We start from the raw sequence: 23,922 nt of genomic DNA on the forward strand, positions 1-23,922 counted from the left end.
AGGTTTTAAAATGATCACAGTGACAATGTTACACTGAATATTGCACTTGAAGGGAAGTCCAATAAAGTTACAGTACTTTTGTTTCCATGCGTACTGCACTAAAGTAAGAGTGTTTCAGTGTGCATCCATCAATCATCTGTGTAAGTCCCCTTGTGCTTTCAAGCCCTGACCCGCTGAGGTACAGAATCCACAAGAGCTCTGAAGTTGTCCTGTGGTCTGTGAACTTGACTACAGACTGGACTTCTGGGGATTTTGGAGGCCAAATCAACACCTTGAACTCTTTTCCATAGCCTTCAAACCACTGTGTGGGTGCACTGCTATCAAGAAATGCTGCTGCTGTGAAGAGAAGGTGGGCAGTACATGTCAAAGCAACGTCCACATGAAAGTCAGATCACAGGATTTCCCAGTACAACATTGGCAGGAGCACAAAACTGCCTCCATTTGCTTGCCTTCTCCTCATCCTGTTACCATCGTTTGCCCAGGTAAGCAATGTATAAGCACCCTCATGTCACTCTTACTAATGACAAATGATTTGGATATTTTCATAAATAAATTTCATAAATTTCCTCCATTCACTTAACATTCATTCAGTTTTTCAGCTGTTAGTATTTATCAGCTATCTATAAAAAATGATAACATTTTTATTCACAGTAGTCACAAATAATGACTTGCTCATATACACTCTGACATAAAGACAGGAGCTAAAAACCAAACCTGCCACTGCCAAATGAATAAAAATAAAAGACAATAAAATTAAGAAAATAAAGAAAAAACAAAAGAACAGCTCGCCGTAATTATACAGACTTCAAATTTCATCCATATTTTGTGGCAGCTGGCTAATTGGTTCAGCTCTTCAGCTTTAATAGGATATGAAGAAACTCACATTTTGTCTGTTATATGTGTCTGACCAGAAATATTCAATAAAAAAAAAAACTCAGGATAGCAATAGTTGTTACTGGAAATGAGCTTAAAATGCTTCATGGTTCTGTATGTGAGCTGTATACTCCCTTGGGTTTTAGCATGGCTATTAACAATAAAAAGAAATAAGTGCTTTTATACTAAAACTCTATATTTTGTATTTATTTTTATTTAACTAGGATAGTGTAACTACTCTATGAATTTGACAAAAGCAAACAAATGATCACAATAAACTGTGATACTGATAAATGTAGATGCTGACTTAAAAATGTGGCCTGTTAAAAAGAATGAAAGTTAAACAAACATCTTTATGCTTTCTCCCCATGTTATCATATTTATGGCAGCTCATCATAATTATGCTACAGCTTTGCATTTAATCAAAATATAACAACAATGAGTGTGGCCTAGTTAGGCTGCTGAGGGTGGGTTAAAGAAGGCACCCTAATCCACAAACTGCTGAGTGCTTTGCCGGGCTGTCTTCACTCCACTCTCACCCTGCTTCTCCACCTCCCAGAGTCACCATCTCTAAAGCCCTATTCAGCAAATGCACTGCCTCTTCCTTGCAGCCATTTTGGACTAACAGTAACCATGGAGATGTGGGTCATGCAGCTCTAGCAGAGAGAGGAGACTTGTGGCTGCTGGTGGAGTTAGAGCACTGCAGGCTGCTGGAGCAGACAGCAGCAGAGAGCCATAAACTCTCATTATATCTGGGTCACTGGGATGCTCCCGCTGCAAGGAGCAGACAAGACACTATTATGCAAGAAGAGGGATAAGAGAAGTTTTGGGCACATGGTCTTATAGTAACAGGGGATGTCTGTTTACTGAGTGGGGCGTATGTCAGTAGGGTGCCATGATGACATAAGGTGAGACCAGCTGAGTGATGCTTAGTCAACCCAGCCTTCAGAACATACTGTTGTTTGGAGGGCTTGCATTCATTTACAAGCTGTGATGAACAGTTTTAGGGCTCTTTGTTGCAGCCAAATTAGGCTAAAGTGTAAGCCGTGTTTTCTATAAAATATTACACATATGTAAAAAATATACATGATTGCTGTGTTGCACACAATCGCCGTTATCATGCACTTAGAAATTAGACAAAACAAAATATTTACCGGTACAGAGAACAGACGTTTTTCAGTGCAAATCAGTGGCCATGTTTATGTGCAAGCAAATATTTTGCACTTTTCCAGGGGAGAATCATCAGATATGTCTAATCTAAACCTTGTGCTCAATATAAAGCAAAACATGGAACATCAAGTTTCTGGGAAAAGAAAAGAAAAGAAAAAACAAGTTGTAAGCCATGTTGTTGTGTCTCTCCTATTGTCCGTGCCCCCCCTCCCCCCCGCCAGCCACTCCATGACCTCCCCACTCTTTGGGATTTCGGACTTTTGATTGGTGGAGACCGGATGGCTTTGTCGTCATAGCCCCATTGCCCATTCATCAGCGGACTTGGGCGTTGTACTCCGCATCTCATTTGCGGCGGGGCCAATTTCTCCATTAAGGAACTCCGTTCGGGGAAAAAAAATCGAAAGAATTCGCGTCTTTCGCACCTTAGCTACTTTTTCCTTGTGCAAGCGCTCGCACGTCCCTTTGTGGTCATCGTGATTCCGTGCTGATTCCTCGGTTGCAGAAGGGGGAGTCGGCTTTTGACTTGATTTTTCTGGGGAGGAAGCTTGCGGTCTTTGTTCATTCATTTCATCGGTTGGGTCCCTTTGTTGGAACAAAAGCATGGGAGCACAAATCTCCAAAACCGCTGGAAAAGAGGAAGCCGCCGTGGAACAGCCAGCAGAAGGTGCAGCCGTTGCAGCAAAAACGAACGGACAGGTAGTTTTGTGGGCTTTTTTGTTGTTGAAAAGAATGATTCAGATCTTAATTGCGCACGCGGAATTTTGCCTCAATTTAGCAATGTGTTGCGTCAATGGTGTGCTCAGTGTTCCCTGTAGCGCATCTCCACGCTCACCGGCTTTCAGGGAAAGTGGCCACATGTAGGCCTGCACGTTTTTCACCGGCAAATGCACAGTTTCAGGTTATTTTCTCTAACGCATTTAAACTATATATTAAAACTTTTAAGTGAAATCATTTAAATTGATACACAAATGTATTTTTTTTAATTCATCCTACAAAAAAATGCCTGAATGTTGCTGCACAACTATTCCAGTGAGTGATGATCGCAGAATTATTTAAAAATCGTTTTCTTTTTAAATTGTTTGTAAAATAATCGCAGCTGTTCTGCGGCTCCTGTGTCTAAACATTGCGCCTGTGCTTATTCATTTGGTTGAAATGTGTGCAGCAGGGGTTTGTGGCCGCTCTCAATGTGGCATGGCCATTTTAAAAAACGGTACCACGCCTTTGTTGCCAGATTGACGAAATGAGCCACGGTTTTTTTTTTTTTCTTTCTTTTTTTTGTTGCAGACACGGGCCGCAGAATCCGCAAACTATAAAAAGCAGAAAAGAGTAGGATGAGCTAAGTGCATGAAAATTTTAAAAATGGTGCACATTGGTGGACTACACGGGGCATTTAAAGGAAGGGATGAGATGATGGGGGGTTGCGAATTCCTATGTTGTTTCCACTGGCTTCAATCTGAACGCCACCTCGTGGATCCCGGTTGTACTACCGTCTAAGCAACTAGCCTACTGCTGTAAGCCACAGATCTGTCGTCACTCTCCTGGTAACAGATGTTGTTGCAGTTTAAGGAGCTTTTTCTTATTGGTTACTGCTAGTCTGTGAGTATAATTAAATATCACAGGACACCAGGCTTTGCAGGGGATAGCCCTGCACACACTTATGAGTGTGTTTGACCTAATGAACTTAAATAAGTGCATGTTCAGTAATTTCATTTTTATTCTGTTTTCTTCCAGGAAAATGGCCATGCCAAGACCAATGGGGATACCTCTCCTGCTACAGAGGAAGTCAACAAAGCCGAAGTGCAGGCCAATGGAAGCACTCCTACTGAGGAGGCACCAAAAGAAGAAGGTGAAAAGGTAGAGGGTGCCGAAGCCAATGGAGAGAAGGAGCCTGCCGCCACAAATGGAGAAGCTTCTGCCAAACCTGAGGAAGGCACTCCGTCTACTAGCGAGGATGGCAAGCAGAAGAAAAAGCGTTTCTCTTTCAAGAAACCGTCCTTCAAGCTCAGTGGCTTCTCTTTCAAGAAGACCAAGAAAGAGTCCGAAGAGGCGACAGAGGACGGTGCGGGAGCAGCAGCAGAACCAGCCGAAGGGGAGAAGGCGACATCTGAGGCACCTACTGAAGAGGCCAAGCCAGATGAGGCCGGCGAGGAAGCCAAGGAAGCTGCAGCTGAGGAGCCAAAGGCCGAGGAGGGGAAGGCAGAGGAAACCGCAGGAGAGGAAAAGCCAGCTGAAGCTTCACCTACTGAGCCAGAAACGGCAGCCAGTCCAGAAGCCGCTGCTGCCGCCGAGTAATCCTGCTGAACCAGACAACAGAATGAAGGAGACAATGTAGCCCATCTGAAGGAATGCGAGGACTTTGTCTAAAACCAGGGATTTTTTTTTTGTTTTTGTTTTTTTTGCTTTAGTGTTTGTTTACTACTCTGCAACCATCTCATCCATAACTGCAATGTCCCTGGCAGTGATGGACAGGAGGTGTAATGGAGAGTGTGCTGCTTCCTCACTGCTTATTGGTGCTTGCATTTGTGATATGGGTGAGTGTGAGAGTGCAAATGTGAGTGGGAATTTTTTACTTTTTTTTCCCCCCTATTTTTTTTTTTTTTTTTCTACATGAAACCGTGACTGTCAACACGTTGCTGAATTTGACACATATTTAATCAAAAGTGTTTGGTGCTGGGCAATTGGATGTAGCAGCTAAAGCTGTGTCTGCAAGATCTGACACATTGTGGTATTTAAAGGGAAAGTCCAAGTCTTAAATGTTGTCATTGCAGTGCACAGTTGTTTACAACTCTTGAAGCTCAACACTCCTGTGAACACAAACCATTCCTGAATGAACTAGATTTAGTCAACTGTTAAAACAGTAGGTGCTCATCACTTTCCATTAGATTCCACTGTTTCCAAACTCTGTAGTAATGCACGTTGTATAGACTTTGATATTACTGGTTTTATGACTGAGATGTACCTAAATGACTGAAGTTTTTAACAGATTACCCATTGTAAATGAAGTTTTCTTGTTTTTTCACCATTTGTAAGATTGAATAAAATTGGGAGATGTTTTAAGCAAGTTTCGCATCAAGCTGTGATGACTACAATGCCTACAATACCTAAAAATCTACACAAGAAAGCACATAAATCTGTGGTTGGGGGTACTGTCTTTAAACAGCATTGGGGTTTTTTTTGTTTTTTTTTTCTCTTTTTGTTTTGTATATGAAACTCACCTTATTCAACATGAAATGTAACAATATCTGCAAACTGGTATTAAGGTGTTCAGTTTATTATATGTGAGTACTGCTGAAGAATAAAGCAACAAAATGTGGATTGGCACTCTTGAGCTCCTTTATTTATGTTTAAAAAGCATAAAAACACCACTGCTGCCCTTTTATAATACCCATCATAAATCTGGAGAGGGAGTGGGAGAGTTTAGACTGGTATTCAGAGCTTAGGTCGGCTGCTGTAGCCACAGATATACAGATTCTTTGTTTCACAGCACCATCGTGTGGTGCACTGAAAGATTTCACACATACAGAAGGCTTTTTTTTTTTTTTTTTTTTTTTCTTTTTTGTTAATGCAATGAGTTGTATTTAGGATTCTAAGTATTTGTCTGCTAAATCCAAACTGTAAGCTAGTTCCTCAGGAGAGGGGTCTAGATCTGCCCCCTATCCTACTTTTAGAAGCCTTGAGGGGAATGATTTTCAATTCAACTCAGTTCAATAAAACTTTATTGATCCTGAAGGTTGACCCGAAGGAAATTAGGTTAAGGCTGCTGACCTTTTGCCAGTGCCATCTTACCCTTCCGACCATACATACATTACACAACATCAACATAAACTAAATTTGACAAAAGTCTTTGAGGTAATACTCCAAGATGTTAGAAGAAAACTGCAGTCCTTGTAATGAAGAGGCGACGGTCACTTATTTAAATATTCACCTCATTTACTAAATTAGAGCAAAAGTAATGATAAATTAGCTGGTGAAGTTGGCCTTTGAGGACCTTGTTGCGTTTAAGACAGGCACATTTCTTTCCCTAAAACAAACTTAATCTGGAGTGAACCTGAAGTGAGATATGATTGCTGCCCAATAGTATTTTTAGTGATTTACCAATGAAGGAACTACACAACATAATTGTGCCACATGATTCAGGGTCAGTGGCGTTGCATCCGAACTCAGAGTTTCTGGTTTTGGACCATAAATGATAGTGTTTGAAACAAACATTTTTACGACGTCTGGAGGTTTAGTGTCTTTCGCAAACAGCATAGACTGAATTGATGCCTGTGCGAGATTCCTTCCATGAAACCCCATAAACACCAGAATGTTTTTAAGAGTGGAGGAGAAAGCAAAACACTCCTGCAGGGTGTTTTTTTGGCAGCACACAGCTCTACCCGTGCACATTTCAAACCCTCTATTTCCTTTGCACCCACTCTAACCTTGGACACCGTAGCTCTGGCCACCGCAAAAAGAGTGTGTTTTACACATAATACTTCTATTTCTGCTTCTTAAACTGCTTGTCCATTTTGGTTAGGTTGTTGAGAGACGTGCTGCTTCTTGTAACACCCAGTGTTCCTCACATGCTGCCATACACACATCTCTCTGCATCCTACTCAAGAACATCTGGTTCCTCTTTGCGTTGCTTCTTTCTTTCCAAACAGATGCACAACTGTATAGATAGACATACAAGGTGAACCTACTAACAAAAATATATCAAAGTAAATTATTCTTCGTAGTCTCAGCAGATAATTTTAGAGTGCGGCTTGTGGAGTCAGCCAGAGGCAGCTCTCCATCTGCGCTGTCCCACCTCATTGCAACAACCACAGGCCATCTCCAAATGGAAGTACCCTCAGATGGCAATCCCCAGCAGTTTACTTCAGCCAGCTTCCTCTCTTTTCTTTCCCTTGGGCCCCTCACCTAACCACTGTCACGCTCTTTCCCCCAAGCGAGATCAAACAGCTGCCTCCCTGCCAAAGGACCATCCCTGTCCCTCATTCCACACCCAAACTATATTCAGCACTCTCATATTGAGGCTTGCATGGTAGAGTAGCCTTTGTAAACTTTGGCTGCCAAGCAGGCAACTGGTAGCCATCATGTGGAGAGAGATTTTTTATTTAATCTATTTTAGCCTCTGTTTAGGACCATGTACTGCACTGAAGTATGTGTGAATTTTAAGCACTTTTTAAACACATATACTGACTACAAGCTGGTTAAATTGATATGATCAATGGCAAATTTGTGAGAGAATCTCAACTTCAAGGGTAGACTAAATTAGCAATGGTTGGTCTTACATAATAATAATTACTATTATTGCCTAAGAGTTAAGACTGTGTTGAAGAATAAAGGTGGTCATACCATATATTGACTTTTAAGCTTGTTAGAAATGTTCAAACTCTGTTTTCCCCTTATAAACTGTATATCCATGTATGTTTGCACATGTCTGCTGCACCTATTTCCCATTTTCTCAGCAAAATATAGAGAAATGAGGGGCGGCTTTTGCACAGTGCTGCATGTAGTTAATACTGTGCACAGGATACCAATTTATGGTGATACATTTAACAAAATGACCACAAATGAATAGAAATACATCATTATGTACATTATATATAATTATATAAGTTACATTACACTGAGGACAGTAAGTCCAACAGTAACGTTGGTAGGAAGATCCATTTTATAGTACCTGATACTTCCACTTCACATTTGTCAGCCAAAATTTTGCTTACAAAACCCATATGAGTGCTTAAAATTAAAACGTCTTGTTACTAACAAATAATGGCATGGTAGTCCAGTGCTTGGTTTGAACCTGCTGGGTGATTAGAGCCTCGCTGTGGATTGTTCATCTTATCCCTGTGTCTCTGTGGGCATACCTGTCCATGGTACGCCCCGCCTTTCTGTGGTAGTCAGCTGGAATAAGCTTCCATTAAGTAGATGAATGCATGTTGCTGACTTAAGATGCTTCATCTTAGGTAACTTTAGTATTAATAATATTTATATTAAATTACTTTTGTATTTTTTCACAATAACTTAGTCTTGTGTTGAACCTGTCACAGATCACAATTATAACTTGATTTCTTGTTTTAATTTATGAATCTGCAGGAAAACTAAATTGGATTAGGGTTTTATTTTTTTACAGAACTCAACCAGTGCTTACAAAATACTCAAAGTGAGTTGACTCTTATGACTGTGTGTCTTCTTAAGCAGTTTTTGTGTTGTTTTATGTGCCTCTAACTGAGTTCTTTTTTAGTTTTCAAATTAAATGAGCTGCTAAATAAAAAAAAAACTTCTGATACAGAACATTCATTAAGACATCATTTATTTTGGTCATTATGGTTTACATGACACAATGTATGTCCAGGGATACAACGATGTTGCTGTTAAAACAGTTTGTGTTTCCATGACAGCATTTTGGTGACTTATTTCGTCATAACGGTCAATTTGACCATTACCATTTCACAATATATTCAAGTCACATTTAGTACAACAGGTTGCACAGAAAAAAGTATTAGGGTACTTTTAATAAGATTATTGGTAACCCAAACAAAAAAACTGAAAGAAAAAAAAAAAACAAGGTTGTATAAAAACAAACAAAAGCAGACAAACACTAAATTAAGAGTCACCAGTTGAAGTCAGTAAAAGGAACAGAATGGAAAAGAAAAAGTCAGGACATAACACAGTTTAACATCTCAATTTCACATGCTGTCTCCATTAAAATCTCACTGGTAACATTGTGGATTGCTTACCCCACCCCTGATCACCTGTGTTCATAAATTAGTTTTCCTTCTTCTAAGCACCTATTTCTTGTAGTTTTCAAGTCGAGATGCAACTATTTCTCAAAAATGGTGAACTGCCTGTCTGTTAGGTTGAGGAAAAACGAACAGGGAGTTTAGTTTGAGAAATGGCAAATTTAGTTGGTTGGCTTTCGGAAACTACTGAATCAACGTATCACGTTGAAGCGATGAGGAACCCAGAGAAAGAGCAGTGGACATTCTCTGCAGCAAAGACGCCATTGGCCTCATCGTCAGGGATCTGGACGTAAACTGTATCCTGCTCATCGAGCAAGAGGACAGCACTACCAGACATCTGGTCAAGGAAACCCTTGTTGTACTCATCATAAGTGAACATAACAGGCTGGCCATTCTTGTACAGAGCCACCAGGGCATGAGCTCCATTGACATGGATGCTATAAGAGAAGAAGTACACTCCAGGAACCTGGCAAGTGAAAATGCCTGACTCAGGGTCATAGTGATTCTCAGCATTATACACTATGTGGTCAAATTTAATGGGGCTGCCAGCAGGAGGGTAGGGGGTGGTCAGAGCTGCAGTGAAAGCAGACATGGGGGACTTCACCATAATCTCGCTCACTTCCATGCCCTTGCCCTTCTCAAATGCAACCTCACCTGGAGGGCCAGGGGGACCAGGAGGGCCAGCTGGGCCAGGTTCTCCATCAGAGCCGGGCTCACCAGGTTGACCAGGAGGACCCTCAGGTCCAGTGAGACCCTTAGCAGCCAAACCAGCGGGGCCAGGGGCACCAGGGAGACCTGGGTGTCCCTTGAGGCCTGGAGCACCAGCGGGACCTTGAGGCCCAGTAGGTCCTCTTGAACCTGGTGCACCATCTGATCCAGAGGGACCTTGCTCACCTGGGCGACCAGGATGACCTTTGGGTCCAGCAGGGCCTGGGATACCTGGGGCTCCTGGGGTACCTGGGGCACCTCCATTTCCTTTTTCACCTGTGGGTCCAGTTTCCCCTCTGGCCCCAGCAGGACCAGCTGGTCCTGGGTAACCCTGCTTACCTTGGAAACCCTGTGCTCCCTGATCTCCCTTGTTTCCCTTAGGTCCCTGAGGACCAGTTGCTCCTGTGTCACCTTTAGAGCCAACAGCACCAGGTGCACCTGTGAAACCTCTTTCACCCTGAGGTCCAGTAGGACCAGTTGGGCCAGTTGCACCAGTAGCACCAGTATATCCAGTTGGACCTTGCTCACCCTTTGGGCCTGTAGCACCAGTGCTACCTGTAGCTCCCCTTTCTCCTTTCTCTCCATTTGCACCTGGCTTTCCATATCCAGGCACTCCAGGGGCACCAGTGGATCCAGTAGGTCCCTGGTTGCCTTTAGGGCCACTTGGACCAGGCAGACCGGGGGCACCATTCTCACCTGGTTTACCTGGAATACCAACACCTGGGGCACCGGTGTGTCCTTTAGGTCCCTGAGGTCCCATGGGACCAGGGGCACCATCGCTACCTGGGCTACCTGATTTTCCTGGCTCACCTGGGGAACCTGGTTTTCCTGGCTTTCCAACTCCAGATGAACCTGTAGCTCCAGGTGGACCCATAGGCCCTTCAGGTCCTGTCTCACCCTGAGGTCCAGGTGATCCCACCCCTCTATCACCCTTAGAACCTGGCAGTCCAGGGATACCTGGATGTCCTTTCAGACCAGGCTCTCCTCTAGGTCCCATTGCTCCAGGAAGACCTGATGGTCCAGGCTTGCCAGTAGCAGAGAGGCCAGCAGGTCCAGGGCTTCCTGGTGATCCAGGGACTCCCCTAGGTCCTTGAGGGCCAGTGGCTCCAGTATCTCCCTTCTCACCAGAGTCTCCAGGCCTGCCAGGTTTGCCAGGACCACCTGGAGATCCAGGTTTACCAGCAATGGAGCGGCCAGGAGATCCAGGGGGTCCGGGAGGTCCTTGAGGTCCAGCATAGCCTACACCATTTTCACCTGGTGGGCCAGGAGGGCCAGAAGGTCCCTCGGGGCCTGGCTCACCTGGAGGACCAGGCTCACCTGCCACTGACACCACTGTGAAGAGTTAAAGAGAAACCATCATTAGTTCCATTAGCAAACAACAAAAAAACAAAAACAAAAAACAAAAATGGACACAAAGTAACAAAGTGAAAGAAATCTCTGTGTGTATGTTCAGGATACCTTAAGTCTGTGCATAAAATTCAACCACTTATTTCAAATTAGGGTCTGTTTAGGATGTTCAGTAACTCTGACTGCATCCCATTCAAGGGACAAGTGCTGGGTCATGGATGTTCTGGCCAGCTCTCAGTGCTTAGTGTGTTTGAGTGTGCATCAGTTTTGCAGCGTTCACAAGCAATATGACTTTCAGCAATCAAATATGAGCTGAATTTTAGCTTTTAAGAAAACCTCTCTACATAATGTTCTTCATTTTTTAAAATGGCTGAAACATGATCGACTAATTGATCCAGAAGGCGGGGCATGTTTAACTCTAATGAAGCAATGGTCTAACTTGTGAGATACGCCCACATACAACTCACCTATTGATGTACAGATATTATAAGATGTTACATGCATATTTTATTTTGAAGCAACCCCTTATAAACAGATGCATGTTTAGTATTATTCTAATAATTAATTTTAATACAGAAAAAGCATAACGTAAAGAAATATGGCTGCATGTAACCTGCTGAATGACTATTTTTAATACAAAGTACAGGTTTCAGATTTTAATGAGAGCCTTATGATTTGTTTAGGAGCTACTCAAGCAAAATAAGAGGGAGCTCTTTTTTATTTGCTGCCTTAATGTGGTCACATGGGTTTGAGTGTAAAAGGCTCACTCCTTGGCTTATTCTGATTTAGTTTGGATAAAGCCAAACAGATGTTTCTACTTTTGCGTTAAACAGGCGCACCCAAACAAACCACACTGCTGGGTGACTGGACTTTAATTGTCAGTGTGAAACTAAAAATAACCCCATAACAGCTACTTTCTCAAATAGAAACAGCAATGAGCTGATGACACAAAAGCGACACTTCACATTTTGCACTGCGTTTGGGAAACACACAACCTCTCTTTTTGTGTTTGGCAAAATAATAAAAAGAAAAGAAAATCAAACGTAACTCATGTTAACAATTAAATAAATCGCTTGCTTAACAAATAGAGCGAATAACTCTGCCAGATTGTAAACAGAATTAAAGTGCCTTCCTGTGAAACGTGCGCAAAATAGAATAAAATAAAGTAATAAAACTGTTGCTAATGTGAATAACTCGGCTCACTTAGTCATAAGGGGTCGCCACAGAGAAAAGCTCCGCCTGTTCGATTCCCTTCTTAACAGGATTTTTTTTTATCTCCTCCAGGGATCTTTTGCTTGTTTGGGGAATGTTTAAACCACTACACTACGGAGCTAGCGCTTTGGGTGAATATAAGGATACAAATATACAGGAAATGCTACAAAAACTACAGAGGGAGATTTAATCTGGTGATTTAGAGGAAAACAAAAACCTGCAAGCTCTGCTTCGTGCAAATAACCTGCAATTTCCGGCCTCACTGCGTGATTGGAGAGGCATGCAACCTGTTGTAGCCAATCAGAGAGCAACACTGGCCCAGAGCAAGGTGGAGTTCAGCTTTCAAAGTAAAGTGCAGCTGTGCCTATCATCTGTCAGGCTGCTTACGGTACCTCTATTGGTCAAAATAGCTATCCCCCTCACTGAAGGTAAGGAAATCCTGCCATACAGTGTTGCTCAAATAAGACCAACTTTATGGAAGAAGATCTCCCATAAAGTTGATAGGCTGTTCGTGAAGCTCACAAACTGATTGAACACAGGGCGAAATGATGCGTATTCTTACCATGGCTCTTCACAGGCATCACCTTCCTCACTACGTAACCCTTTCCGTGGGCTGCTGCAGAGGCCACCACAAGGAGGAGGATGGTCGCTACACGTATGTCCATCTTGCAAGGTCAAACCTGCAATGGAGGAGGAGAAGAAGAAGAAAGTCAGTACATCTGTTTTCAAGGTATAAAAAGTGCCATCAAGCTTTAGTGTTTGTATTAGTGTGAATTTTAGAGAGCCTGAAAACTTTTCTGGTACAAGAACATGCTTTAATCTTTCTTACAGAAACAATACTAGACAACAAATAAGAACAGAAAGCACAATTTTCTATTTCCACACTTCAGGCTCATGTATTACAAATGAAGGTAAAAGGCAGCAGAAGTTGCTCTATTTTTCTCTAACCAGTCACAGGAATGACTGAAGGCCCACACAAAGCCTAGATGTTGACAGCACTCCCCTAGAGATAGAGAGGAAATTTCACATACCAGCATCCAACGAGAAGAACCAAACTCCTCAGCACCAGTGAGCTCCCGGTGCTGCTGTATATCCTTAGGGTAGGAGCACAACTGAGGATATGCTGCCCTCCAGTACAATGATGTGGGTATTTATACCATATCTACCCTGCGCATCATTAAAAAAAAAAAAAAAAAGCCCCCACCACTCAAGTACCTCCCTCCTCCAGCTAGGCTGTAATTAGCAGAAAGATCTGCCCAAAGCGGGCATGTCACATCAGGGTTCCTCCATGTCTTGAATATCCAGACACATGATTATCACTTATTTCTGTCTTCTCCTGAACTATAAAACAATAAAAAAGTATACTTTTGCAATGGACAAAAACAATCTCAACGAGAGCAACAAGGACACCTTTCATTTTCATCTTGGTTACATGCATATTGCATTTTACAGGAGGCATTTAAAAATCTGCTCTGGACATGTTTATGTTAAAATTCCTCTTTCTAAATATGAAAATATCTTAAGGTAGTCAAAACAGACAGCTACTGTAGGTCTGTAACGGCACCTGTATAGCTTCACAAAGCGTGCTTTGAGGATGTATAGTGCACTATATGTCTCATCTCCAAATTTACATCTTGTCCAGCCGACTGGTGAAACTTGTCTTTACCTGTGCCGTCTGTCTGGACACCTCTATGCCTGCATGATAACATAAACAAGGGAAGTGGTGGGGAAAGCTTGCCTTCATGAAAGGTACAGTAGCTTTTGTGGAGTTTGACTGAAATGAACTAAAAATATTTTTTTCACTGATGTGAAGGCGTCATTTAAGAGATTCGTATATTTAGTTCAGTACATTTCCTGGGTATTATTATTTGGTCAGCTTGTTATGTGACTAATAGAGGACAAAGTAGATTTCATTTCAGCCTCTATTTCAAGATGAACACTTTTTCTTAACTTGGATATTTTTGTATGTGTTTCACCCTCAAAACAGCTAATAAATCTATATAAAGAGCCACTGGGAAAGGCATTTGGGCTTGTTTCTGTGCAGTCTTGTAAATGCACTCTAGTGTAGCAGTGTTTGCTACACTAGAGTTCACTACTCCTGTTTAAACACCAGAGGGCAGGTTTTACTGAGGTACAGCACCTATCCCTGGAGTGAGGTACCGCTGCTGTAGAGAAGGGGCCATGCTCCTGTGGTCACTTGTTATTTTTGGCCGCCTCAGTGCATCATCAGAGGTTTCAGTCCTATCCCTACAATAAAAGCTAGTTCCTGTCAAAATGTTGTATTTCCTCACTCCTGTCCTCCAGTATTATCCTCCCTCGCCCTCACCCTCCACCTTGTGTTGCTTACTTTGAGATGTTCCAACTGTAATTTCTCAGTTTCACCCCAGCCACATAGGAAATGCATACACCCAAATAATCACATGTTCTCAAACACACAAGTAGCCATAAACGATGTGTAGGGTAGTCCATGGCCCATCCCAAAATCTCCTTGGTGAATGGCGCAGCCAGTTATGGCACATGTTCTTCCTGTGTTCTTATAATGTATATACATACTGCTGACAACATGTGTATATTTGCAGAAATGATGATGAACTGCGTGATTGAGGGCTTCAAAATGTTTCTACATAAGGCGTCTATACTACATGTGACCGTGACTGGCATCTTCCACCACATATATAATTAAAGATTCTACAACATGGGTTGTTGGAACCCCCTTTTTAGTAAATTAGACCAAATTATCTGCAATTTTCCAAAGTGCTACCTTCACCCGGCTCATATCACTTAATCACGTTTGGCAAGTATTGTTTAAGTTCACTCTTGCTGTCAAATAAAACGTAATATAATTTGCGATCTTCATTTTCAAATATTTGAAATTTTGCTCATGAAAGAGTTGGGAGTGATAGCTCGCGGCAAAGGTGTAGACTGACTACCAGAGGCAGTAAAATGATAGAGAGAAGTTACATTGCATTTACTTGAAGTGTGTCTCAGTTGGAAGGAGCAGAGCACTTAAGCCAGTTATCACTACTGGAAGTTTTCCTTTTGAATGTGCATGTTTAGTCTTGCTTCATCAGCTTTGGAAAATCAGGTTTCTCCTGCAAATATACAGCAGAAGGTTTCTATTTTGATGAAATTACTGGTGAATGCCACACCAACGCCACATCAGTGTGCCACCAGTTTTGTTCTATGTATTTTTTTTTAAGTTATGCTCTATTATTTTAAAATCTCTTTATGCTTGTGCCCTAGGAGGAGGCCGAGGCTTTCCGGCTTTAGTCAGATTTAGATGAAAGAACAGAGCAAAGGAGGGTGGAGTTAGGATTTTGTATGTTTAGGTTCAGATCATTTCAGTTTATGTTTTTTCAAACAAAGCAAAGCCAATGCGAAAGAGGCTCTCTGTTTTTAGTCTGTTGTTCTGAAAACAATGATTCATCTCTTTATGCATGAAAAAAAACTCCCATCATGCATTTGCATGTGAAGCGACAGGAAGGCTCATGCTGCGCTTTGGAACCAGAGCTCATTTTGGCTTGAGGAAGACTTGAATTGACAGTGCAATTTTGATGTTGTTTATAACCTTGCAGCATATATTTTTTTTGCTTTTCTTAACACGCCACTGCACTTATTCGAGAAGGACGCAGTGTCCTTGTGCCTTCTAGCAGCTGAATTGAAGGCTGTGAAAAGTACATGGCAGAGCTCTATCTGCTCTTCTCATTACTTCGCCGCAGCAGCTTGATGTGGCTGGCAAGCCTCATTGTAATAACCATTAGGAATTAGGTTAACGGCCTTCAAACTTGAGGTAGTGACGTCGCTTCGTGCTTATATTCCTTGTGAGCCCCCCACTGTAAAACACACACATGCTTTCAGTTTTGTGTCACTTTGTACCCTTGATATGTGACATCAAATATTTTTTTTACTGAATTTAGAAAACAGAGAAAACAGCTAATTATGCACACGCCCAAAGTCACTGGGAGCAAGTGAAAGCTGAATCGCTCCTTGTTTTAAGATCGCACAGATTTTATGGCTGTTTTTCATGTAGTTTAGTGACAGCAGTCATTTAAGGAGTCATTTGAGGTACTTCTTGAGTATTTGCTTTTTTGGTACTTCACTATCCAATAATTATTGCAGTATTTATTTCACTATATTTGTCTCACAACTCTTGTTAGTAGCTTTGCAGTTTCAGATTATTAATGGAGTCATATGTCAATGCTTTTTTATTGCATAACACAGGGATTCATATATACTTTTTTTTATTGCTGCTAGTGTCCAATCAGAAACTCTTATTTTGGAGCATAACTCTTTGTAGATTCTTCATATGCCCCACAAAACAAACATGGGCTGAAATAAGGATAAAAACAAGCATGGGAAGCCATGACAGGGCAAAGTTTCTTGCCTGACCCTTCTGCAGAGGACATGAACTGGCATTTTGAGGCCTTGCATGTTCTTCAGGCCTTCATCCGTATCTAACAACAGCCTGTGGATTTCACTAAAATCCCCAGAGAGTAGCTGGACAGCATTACTGGCAATGCTGGTGATGTTTGTGCCTGTACTCTGCAATGATAACAGTATTTGAGGGAAAGCTTTTCGCATTTTGTTTCTCTTTCTGTGCGCTCCACTGCCTAGGAATCGATGTTTTTGGTTTCTTCGACATTCTGGCCGAGGCTCAACCCACACCCAGCAGAGGCACATAATTGGTGGTTGATGTAAGGGGGCCCGGGCCGAGCACGTGAGTTAAAGGCTAAAGATACACCATCACTGCTGGGATACAAATTTAATGTTTCAATAAACTCCACGGACCACTAAAAACTACTTTAAACTTTATGAATGGCAGCCTTGACAGGGGCCTATGTGAGTGATTGGTGGGGAAATTATAGGGTCCTGAAAACAAACAGGGACCCAAATGGTGCCGGAAGCGTAAAAGTAACTGAAAAATGGCAGCGGTAGCTTTAGAGACGAGAGCTGGTGTCTGGGAGGTCACCAGTTTGAAATCCAGAAAGGCAGAAAAACTGGGGGGATGAATGAGAAAGCGCCTGTTGGGTGTTCTTTGACAGATGCCAGGTGTAAACGCATGCACGTGTTAACATGAAAGCTTTCCTCAGCCAGACACCGCATGGTAATCTAACGTAAATTCTTTTGACTTTAGGGTGTTTTACCCCCGTAAACACACTACATTTGCTGTGTAATTAAGCCGATAAGTTGGAAATAGTTTGAAATTTGTGCTCACTGCCTGCTTGTGAAGGTATCGCCGTTCTGGCTGTTGAAGCTGGTGCTAGACGCACTTCTGAAAATGAGGACTTGCTTATTGCCAGTGAAGCGAGTCGAATGCTACTTGATTTGATTGCTTCTGTTTCCATAGTTCAGTATGCTGTATGTTTACTTATAGAAAGGTCTGACTCAGCTGTCATTTTCGGGCAGCTTTCTTTAGTTTTGCAGAGGAAATCAGGCCTTCAGAAGTGCAGCAGCCAGAAACTAATTGAATGAGTACTCAGCCAGACAGTTTATGGGGTGCTACAGGGCACCCAATTTACTTCAAAGGTAAAAAGGTCATAAGAACATACAGATATTTTTCGCATGCTTGTTGTGTCCTCAAGCGAGGAGGCGATCTTTGCTCGTTATCGTTTTTATCATGAGGTTGTTTTTTGGGGGATTGAAACAAACAAACGGTGAAACAGAGGACAGACTGCTGAGACTATCTGTTTACTGTGGGATCATTTAAAGATATCAAAGCGAAATAAAACGACCTTAATGGGATTTTCAGCGCTTAAGCATAGGTGGCAGAGTCCTGTATTTAAGGATAATGACTAATCCGCTACATCGTGCCTGTGAAAATTTAGGGTTTCACCGTCTGTATCAGTGAATGCAAGAGAATCTGTTAGAGTGTGTGTATGTGTGTGTGTGTAGGAAAGTGCTTGTGAATGGCAGGAGGAGCAGAGGTGGATTTATTATTTATTTGTCTTGTCTGTTCATAATCACATCTGAGTTGAACGTGTGGTGGGGGAATGACACTTTGTGTGCTTCAAATCCAGAGTGACAACCAAGAACCATGTTTACACAACACAATGTCACCTCACTTGCTGGAGCAGATTGTTAGCACTGCGCCATTATGACCGCTGGAGAGACAAGACAAGTGTTGTTTCTGTACACTATATTTGGGAAGAGCCATGTCTGTCTCAAAATAAGTGTTGGGGCTAACCTGTGAGTTAGCACCCACACAATTCACAAACCTTATATAAAGACACAGCCACAGGAAGTTAGCTAGAGTTTAATGTACAGCGTGTCCAGAACAATGCCGGGGCCGTGGCTCCATCGCTGTGGTTTTGAGGTTTGTTTTGCTGGCTGATGAACCCTGTGTGGGTTGATACTTTGACTGGGCCTGAAACAGTAACCCTAACTGTGTCTAAATGGGAACGAGTCCACATTATAAAACACTAACAAACAATAGTGTGCTGTCTACTTTCTATAAAATATAGTTGCAGTAAAAATAATAGTGCACACAGAGTTTTCTCCTTATAAGGTTTAAGTTTGTTATTTGGTTTGGTTGATTCGTGATGAAGTATTGACCTGACACAGTGTCTGCAGGGATAGGTTTCAGCCTCATGGTGAACCTGAGTGATGTATGGATGGATTCAACTGTTCCCTTTAGAGGTCGCCACAGCGGGTCATCTGCTTCCATCTCACCCTATCCCAGCATCCTCCTCTGTCACACAAGCTTCTCCTGTTCCTTCACTACATCCTTGAATGTTTTCTGTTCTTCCTCTTTTCCTTCTGTCCGGCAGCTCTATCGTCCCAACATTTAAAGTTTCTATTCTCACTAACATACTCCTACCTTTCCTTCCCTCATGCTGCCTTACAACATACCTTCCCTTCTTCTCCTCCTCTGTATTCGGCCAACAGTAGCATAGTTTCCACCATCACCGTCTTGGCCAGCAGCACCATTTATCCTTGCTTGAGACCAGGACTGGGGGCACACTGGATAGTGATTTGCAAATGAGTTTTATATTGTTTTGTACTGTAGGCTCAAACTTATTAAACTGGTTATTCCAGTTTTTTTATACACAGTCTTTTGTAACGGCTTCACCCCCTTAGTTGCTCTGAGTCAGTGCAGCATTGGATCCGAGTTATGTCATTGTGCTTTGTTTATTTTATTGAGTTTTATTGTTTGTAATTGGAAAAGAAAAAAATAAAGTCCGATCACCAAACGGAAACTGACACATCAGAAAAACCAGTAATGAAAGACACACACTAACCTCTGCAAAATATTATAAAAACGACAAATATGCAGCTGGTTTGTAAACTGAACTCAGACGTGACCAAAAATCTGAAGCGTTGCCATAAAAAACCAATGTGAAAGTATTCAGTTGGCTGGCTATTTGAAAAACAGTTATTCAGACGAATGGCTCGCTGCAGATGTTTTGGAGTTTGTTGTTGGTAATCCACAAACACAAGAACATCCCAGAATAAGTCAGGAGGAGAACACACAAGCTGGCAGTTGGCGTCTCATTGTGTTTGTTTAAGGGGGTTTTGGGACCAGACTTTATATTTGCAGAATATTTCGAAGAGACGGGCCAAAGGTGGATCCAAAAACATTTGTATTGAGTGAGTTTGTCCAGAGCTTTACATGGGCCGGGACTGTGGAAATGGAAAGCTGTCTGACACAGCAAGGGTCCGAGGTATTTCTTCTTCAGTGTATCGTTTGATCGCCTACTATAAAGGAAAATATAGTGCATTAAACTTGCCTAACCACAGGTCATGTGAGACCGTCCCTGACATTTAGACAAAACAAATCTGTAGTGAAACTGTAAGAGAACTTGTAGCCTAAAATAGACAATTCTGACTAAATGTCCACATTTAGTCAGAATTGTATGATGTAGTGCCCGTGTCTGCAGTTCTGCATGATGCTGTGAAATTACAAGCAATTTAAACTTTTTTTCCTGACAAAAAACATGGTTTAGTACATCTTTAAAGGAGCTATTAGACCCAAATTTACATGAAATGAGCTGTTGAAACACCAAATGCTTTGCAGGTAACTTGGAGTTCAAGATGCTGTACAAGGAATATGCACGCTTAGAACTTAGAGGCATATAACATTTTTTGTGCGCTTGTACATAAAATTCTTACTTGCGTGACTAAACCTTAGGTGCCTGCTGGGAGGACTTGTAGCCGAGCTTCTGTGACATCCAGCGGATTGAAGCTAAGGAAACAGGATTTTATAATCTTCTTGGAGGGTCTAGATGATTTATTTTTCCTACAGCCAGTAATACATCCAGCATTGCAAAGCAGAACAAGGAGTTTGTCATTTTGTTGAACCATCAGTTTCGCTTTGGAGAGTCGAGTTCACTGTGAGGGCTTGTCCCCTCGCGAGCAGAGCCAAGTGGTCTTAAACACAGAAAGAGTGTGAGTCATTGTGCTCTGTAATTTAGGCACACTGCAGCTGTCTTAAGTGACCACGACTGGAGACCTGTTAACCGGCCCGATCCACATGTAAGACTTTCCTTTCCTGTTAACGTAATAATTATAATGTCACTTCCAGCTCTCTCCCTCAATTGCAGCATGTATAGCTTTAACTGCAATGACAGCTTGCTGCAGAATCTTTCTAGGACAGGCCTGATGACTATTTTGGGTTTCTGACCTTCTTTCCCGACAAAGAGCCTCTGTTAATCTCTTCTATAATCTTTTTTCTGGATAATGCATCTACTGTAAATACTATTTTCCAAGGTTATGGGCTTTTCTCTTAAACCCTGTAAATATATGTCTTCCTCTATGGCAGTGAGTTGGAGCTGGACAGTCAAGTGGCACAAGGTGAACTGCTAACTCGGCTGAATGGGACACATAAGACTTAAAAGACTTTCCAATTTGTCTTTTTCTCAGCTATTTACGGTTCTGTATTTCAAACAAAATCTCCAAATGTGGAAGTCTGAGGTCCTGTGGTGAAGGAAGAGAGAATTACAGTCTTAATACTGCTGCGCTTTTTCTGCTACAGTGTTTACATTGGTCTAGTCACTTTCTGGTTTGCAACAGCATGTGGTTGAGTAAAACTGTGGTTGTTGCTGCCGCTGCTGTTTGAAACCCATCTTATTCCAGACAGACAGGTGGACTCTGTCTGGAAACTCTTGCAGTCGCATTTAGATGGCAACAGCTTTCTCAAGTGGCTTTCTAATAAAGGGATAGAACATTTGATCAGACATGTTTTCCCGTAAATGGAAAACCCCCTCACTAGCAGATTGTGCTGCCACGTGCATGTCACTCAGTGTGCCAAAACTGGCCATTTTTAGGTGGTAAGTACTCGGGCAGTGAATGTTTATTTTATTTTCAGCCGTCTGACTGGTTTTTATAAGGTCAATTTGTGCATTTATATAAACACAGATTACTTTCTAATAATTTGGGGTATATTGGTATATACTGTACTTAATTTCACAGGATCACCAAAGAAAGCTAGTCGCAGTGTGCATCTGTGCTATGCTCAAGCACAGACTTTAAACATACCCTAAATAAATTAATGCCAGTAATGATTAGTAAACTTTTGCATTTTTGCATAATATACAGTGTAATATTAGCATTTTATTTAGTGCAGTGTTTCTGGCCTTACTGCTAACTCCTAAAAACTAACAGTATTTCTGCTCAATACTTTCCTGTGCTCAGGAGTTATTAGATGTCGTTGTCTGTCTGATGCAGAACAACAGTGTGAACAGCTTTTTCCAAGTTTTTACAGCGTTTGTTGAAACTGGAAACAAGTCGATAAGAGTGATGTCGTCATAAAAGATGAACAAAGGCATCATGAGATCATCTGTTTCTTGGGCTTGTTGTTTTGAAGCCTTTAATTTGGCATTTTGGCCTTCACCGTTTTGATGTTTTGCAACTCGATGCCATGAGTAGGTGGTGGGTGGTGGATTTGACTGACAACCTGAGACCACTGCACGCTCATTTGGTAGTGATTTGTCAGTCATCGAGGAGCCACACCATAAAGCCTGTCCTGCTTTATTGTCTGGTTTGCTCTCAGTGGCACAATAATTTACGTATGATGCTGTATTGAAGGAGTCTTAAAACTAACAGCTGGGACCATGCAGTTACTTTCCTGTAGACTTCTATACAATCAGAATTCTTTTTAACAACTGAGGTCAATCCCTGCTGGCCATTCGGTTCATGATGATAGTATCACACACTGTTGTTGCCGATTTGTCAGCTACTCAACCATAATGAGAACATTCTACCACATCCCAAAGGTGCTCTATTGAATTGAGAACTTGTGACTGTGGAGGCCATTTAAACACACTGAGCTCATTGTTAAATTCAAGAACCCACTCTGAGATGATTTGAGCTTTGTGGCAGGCTCCAGCAGCCATCAGAAGATGGCACACTGGTCACAAAGGAATGGGCATGGTCAGCAACAATGCTCAGGTAGACCATGGTGTTTAAATGCTCATCGTTTGCCAACAATATATCCCCCACTCACACCACTGAAACTCCATTATGCTTTTGTTTTGCATTCAGAGATGCTCTTCTGCATACCTTGGTTGTAACAAGTCGTTATTTGAGTTACTGCCTTCCTGTCAGCTTGAAGCAGTGTGGCCGCCCTCCTTTTATCTCTCCCATCAACATTTTTCCTGAGAACTGCAGCTCACTGGATATTTTCCTTTCTGTGGACCATTCTCTGTAAACCCTTAAGATAGTTGCATGGTCAAATCCCAGTAGATTAGTTGCTAAAAACCAGCCTGTCTAGCACCACCAACCATCCAGCATTCAAAGTCACTTAAATCACCTTTCCTCCCCGTCCTGATGCTCAGTTTGAACTTCAGTATGCCTAAATACATTATATGTTTGACATAAAAGTGAGGGGTGATTTATGAGTGACTGGAAAACGTCTGTTATCGGTGATTACATTGCATTTCTCATGACTGGATTGGCCTCTTTTGTCGCCTTGTCATGCAAAAATTGCATACATTTGCTCTTTTCCTTGCTGAAATGACAGATTAAAAGCCTAAATGAGATAGGTTTCATGTTTGTGTTCTTATTTCAAAGCCCTTCACTTTCACTTTATCACAGTGCGAAACCCCTCTGTTGAGTTTGATCCCCTCTGTAACCTCACAGACAAGCGGTTTGCTTCATTGAAATTAGACTAATTATATTCCACACCTCAACACACGCATTTACTCTAAGCTGTACTTTCACTAGCCATTATCTCTTTAGTGTTTCATGACTGTGAAACACCCTCTTCCAAATTAAAGGTCGGAAATGTGCCAGAACCTTACATTATAAGCAGGGTTTTTTTTTGAGAATTAAAAGCTGCCCAGTCGCTCCAGTCTGTCAGTCTGCACCAGTTTGACATCAGCCGCCAACTGAGAGCTTAGCTTAAGCTGCAGACTATGAAAATCTGTTTTTTCCCTTCTGCTTGTGCAGATAGAGCGGGAGAGCTGAAATGTGCTTCCACAGACATTTTGGGATTTCTGCCCTGTGATGAAATGCAGCGATAGACTCTAAATGTCAGTAATCACCTGGGGATAAAGAAAAGAGACTGTTATGTGTAGTCATACAGAGGTGCACAGACTATTTGTCAAAAATATTTTCAAATCAGGTCCTAGCTGGAAGGTGTGCTCAGCTTTTTCAAATCACAGCCACTACAGAAAACTCAGTTTGTTCATCATTCACACAAAGTATTCTTTTTAAAAGTTGGCGGTTTCTGGTTTTATTCATGATTTGAGATTTAAAAAAAGATGTATCTATTACTTTGTAATAATGTAAGCAGTGTCTTTAATTCATAATTCAATTATTAATCAGAGTTGGCACTCTGTGCATGTGCTCTATGTAAGATTAGGCGACTCAACATAAGCCATAAGAAGGAAGCTTAGACGATACAACACAGACCAGTTTGGCTTTTTTCTCGTCTAATCTAACATTC

At 41.8% G+C, this 23,922-nt stretch overlaps 2 protein-coding genes across 2 annotated transcripts; one reads left to right on the plus strand and one right to left on the minus strand.

Annotated features, from left to right (window-relative positions):
- The first annotated feature begins 2,352 nt into the window (after positions 1-2,352).
- marcksb (myristoylated alanine-rich protein kinase C substrate b) lies at positions 2,353-5,356 on the plus strand. Its single transcript, XM_004540329.5, has 2 exons — positions 2,353-2,739; positions 3,775-5,356. Exons 1-2 carry the CDS (start codon positions 2,644-2,646, stop codon positions 4,333-4,335), a joined length of 657 nt encoding a protein of 218 aa, XP_004540386.1. The 5' UTR covers positions 2,353-2,643; the 3' UTR covers positions 4,336-5,356.
- Positions 5,357-8,324: 2,968 nt separating this feature from the next.
- On the minus strand, positions 8,325-13,178 carry col10a1a (collagen, type X, alpha 1a). Its single transcript, XM_004540330.2, has 3 exons — positions 13,070-13,178; positions 12,601-12,718; positions 8,325-10,811 (listed from the first exon to the last, which is right to left on the minus strand). The coding sequence occupies exons 2-3, from the start codon at positions 12,701-12,703 to the stop codon at positions 8,971-8,973; spliced, it is 1,944 nt and encodes a 647-aa protein (XP_004540387.2). The 5' UTR covers positions 12,704-12,718; positions 13,070-13,178; the 3' UTR covers positions 8,325-8,970.
- Between the last annotated feature and the right edge of the window lie 10,744 nt (positions 13,179-23,922).

Source organism: Maylandia zebra, linkage group LG19 (assembly GCF_041146795.1).
Source record: "Maylandia zebra isolate NMK-2024a linkage group LG19, Mzebra_GT3a, whole genome shotgun sequence".
Taxonomy (NCBI): domain Eukaryota; kingdom Metazoa; phylum Chordata; class Actinopteri; order Cichliformes; family Cichlidae; genus Maylandia; species Maylandia zebra.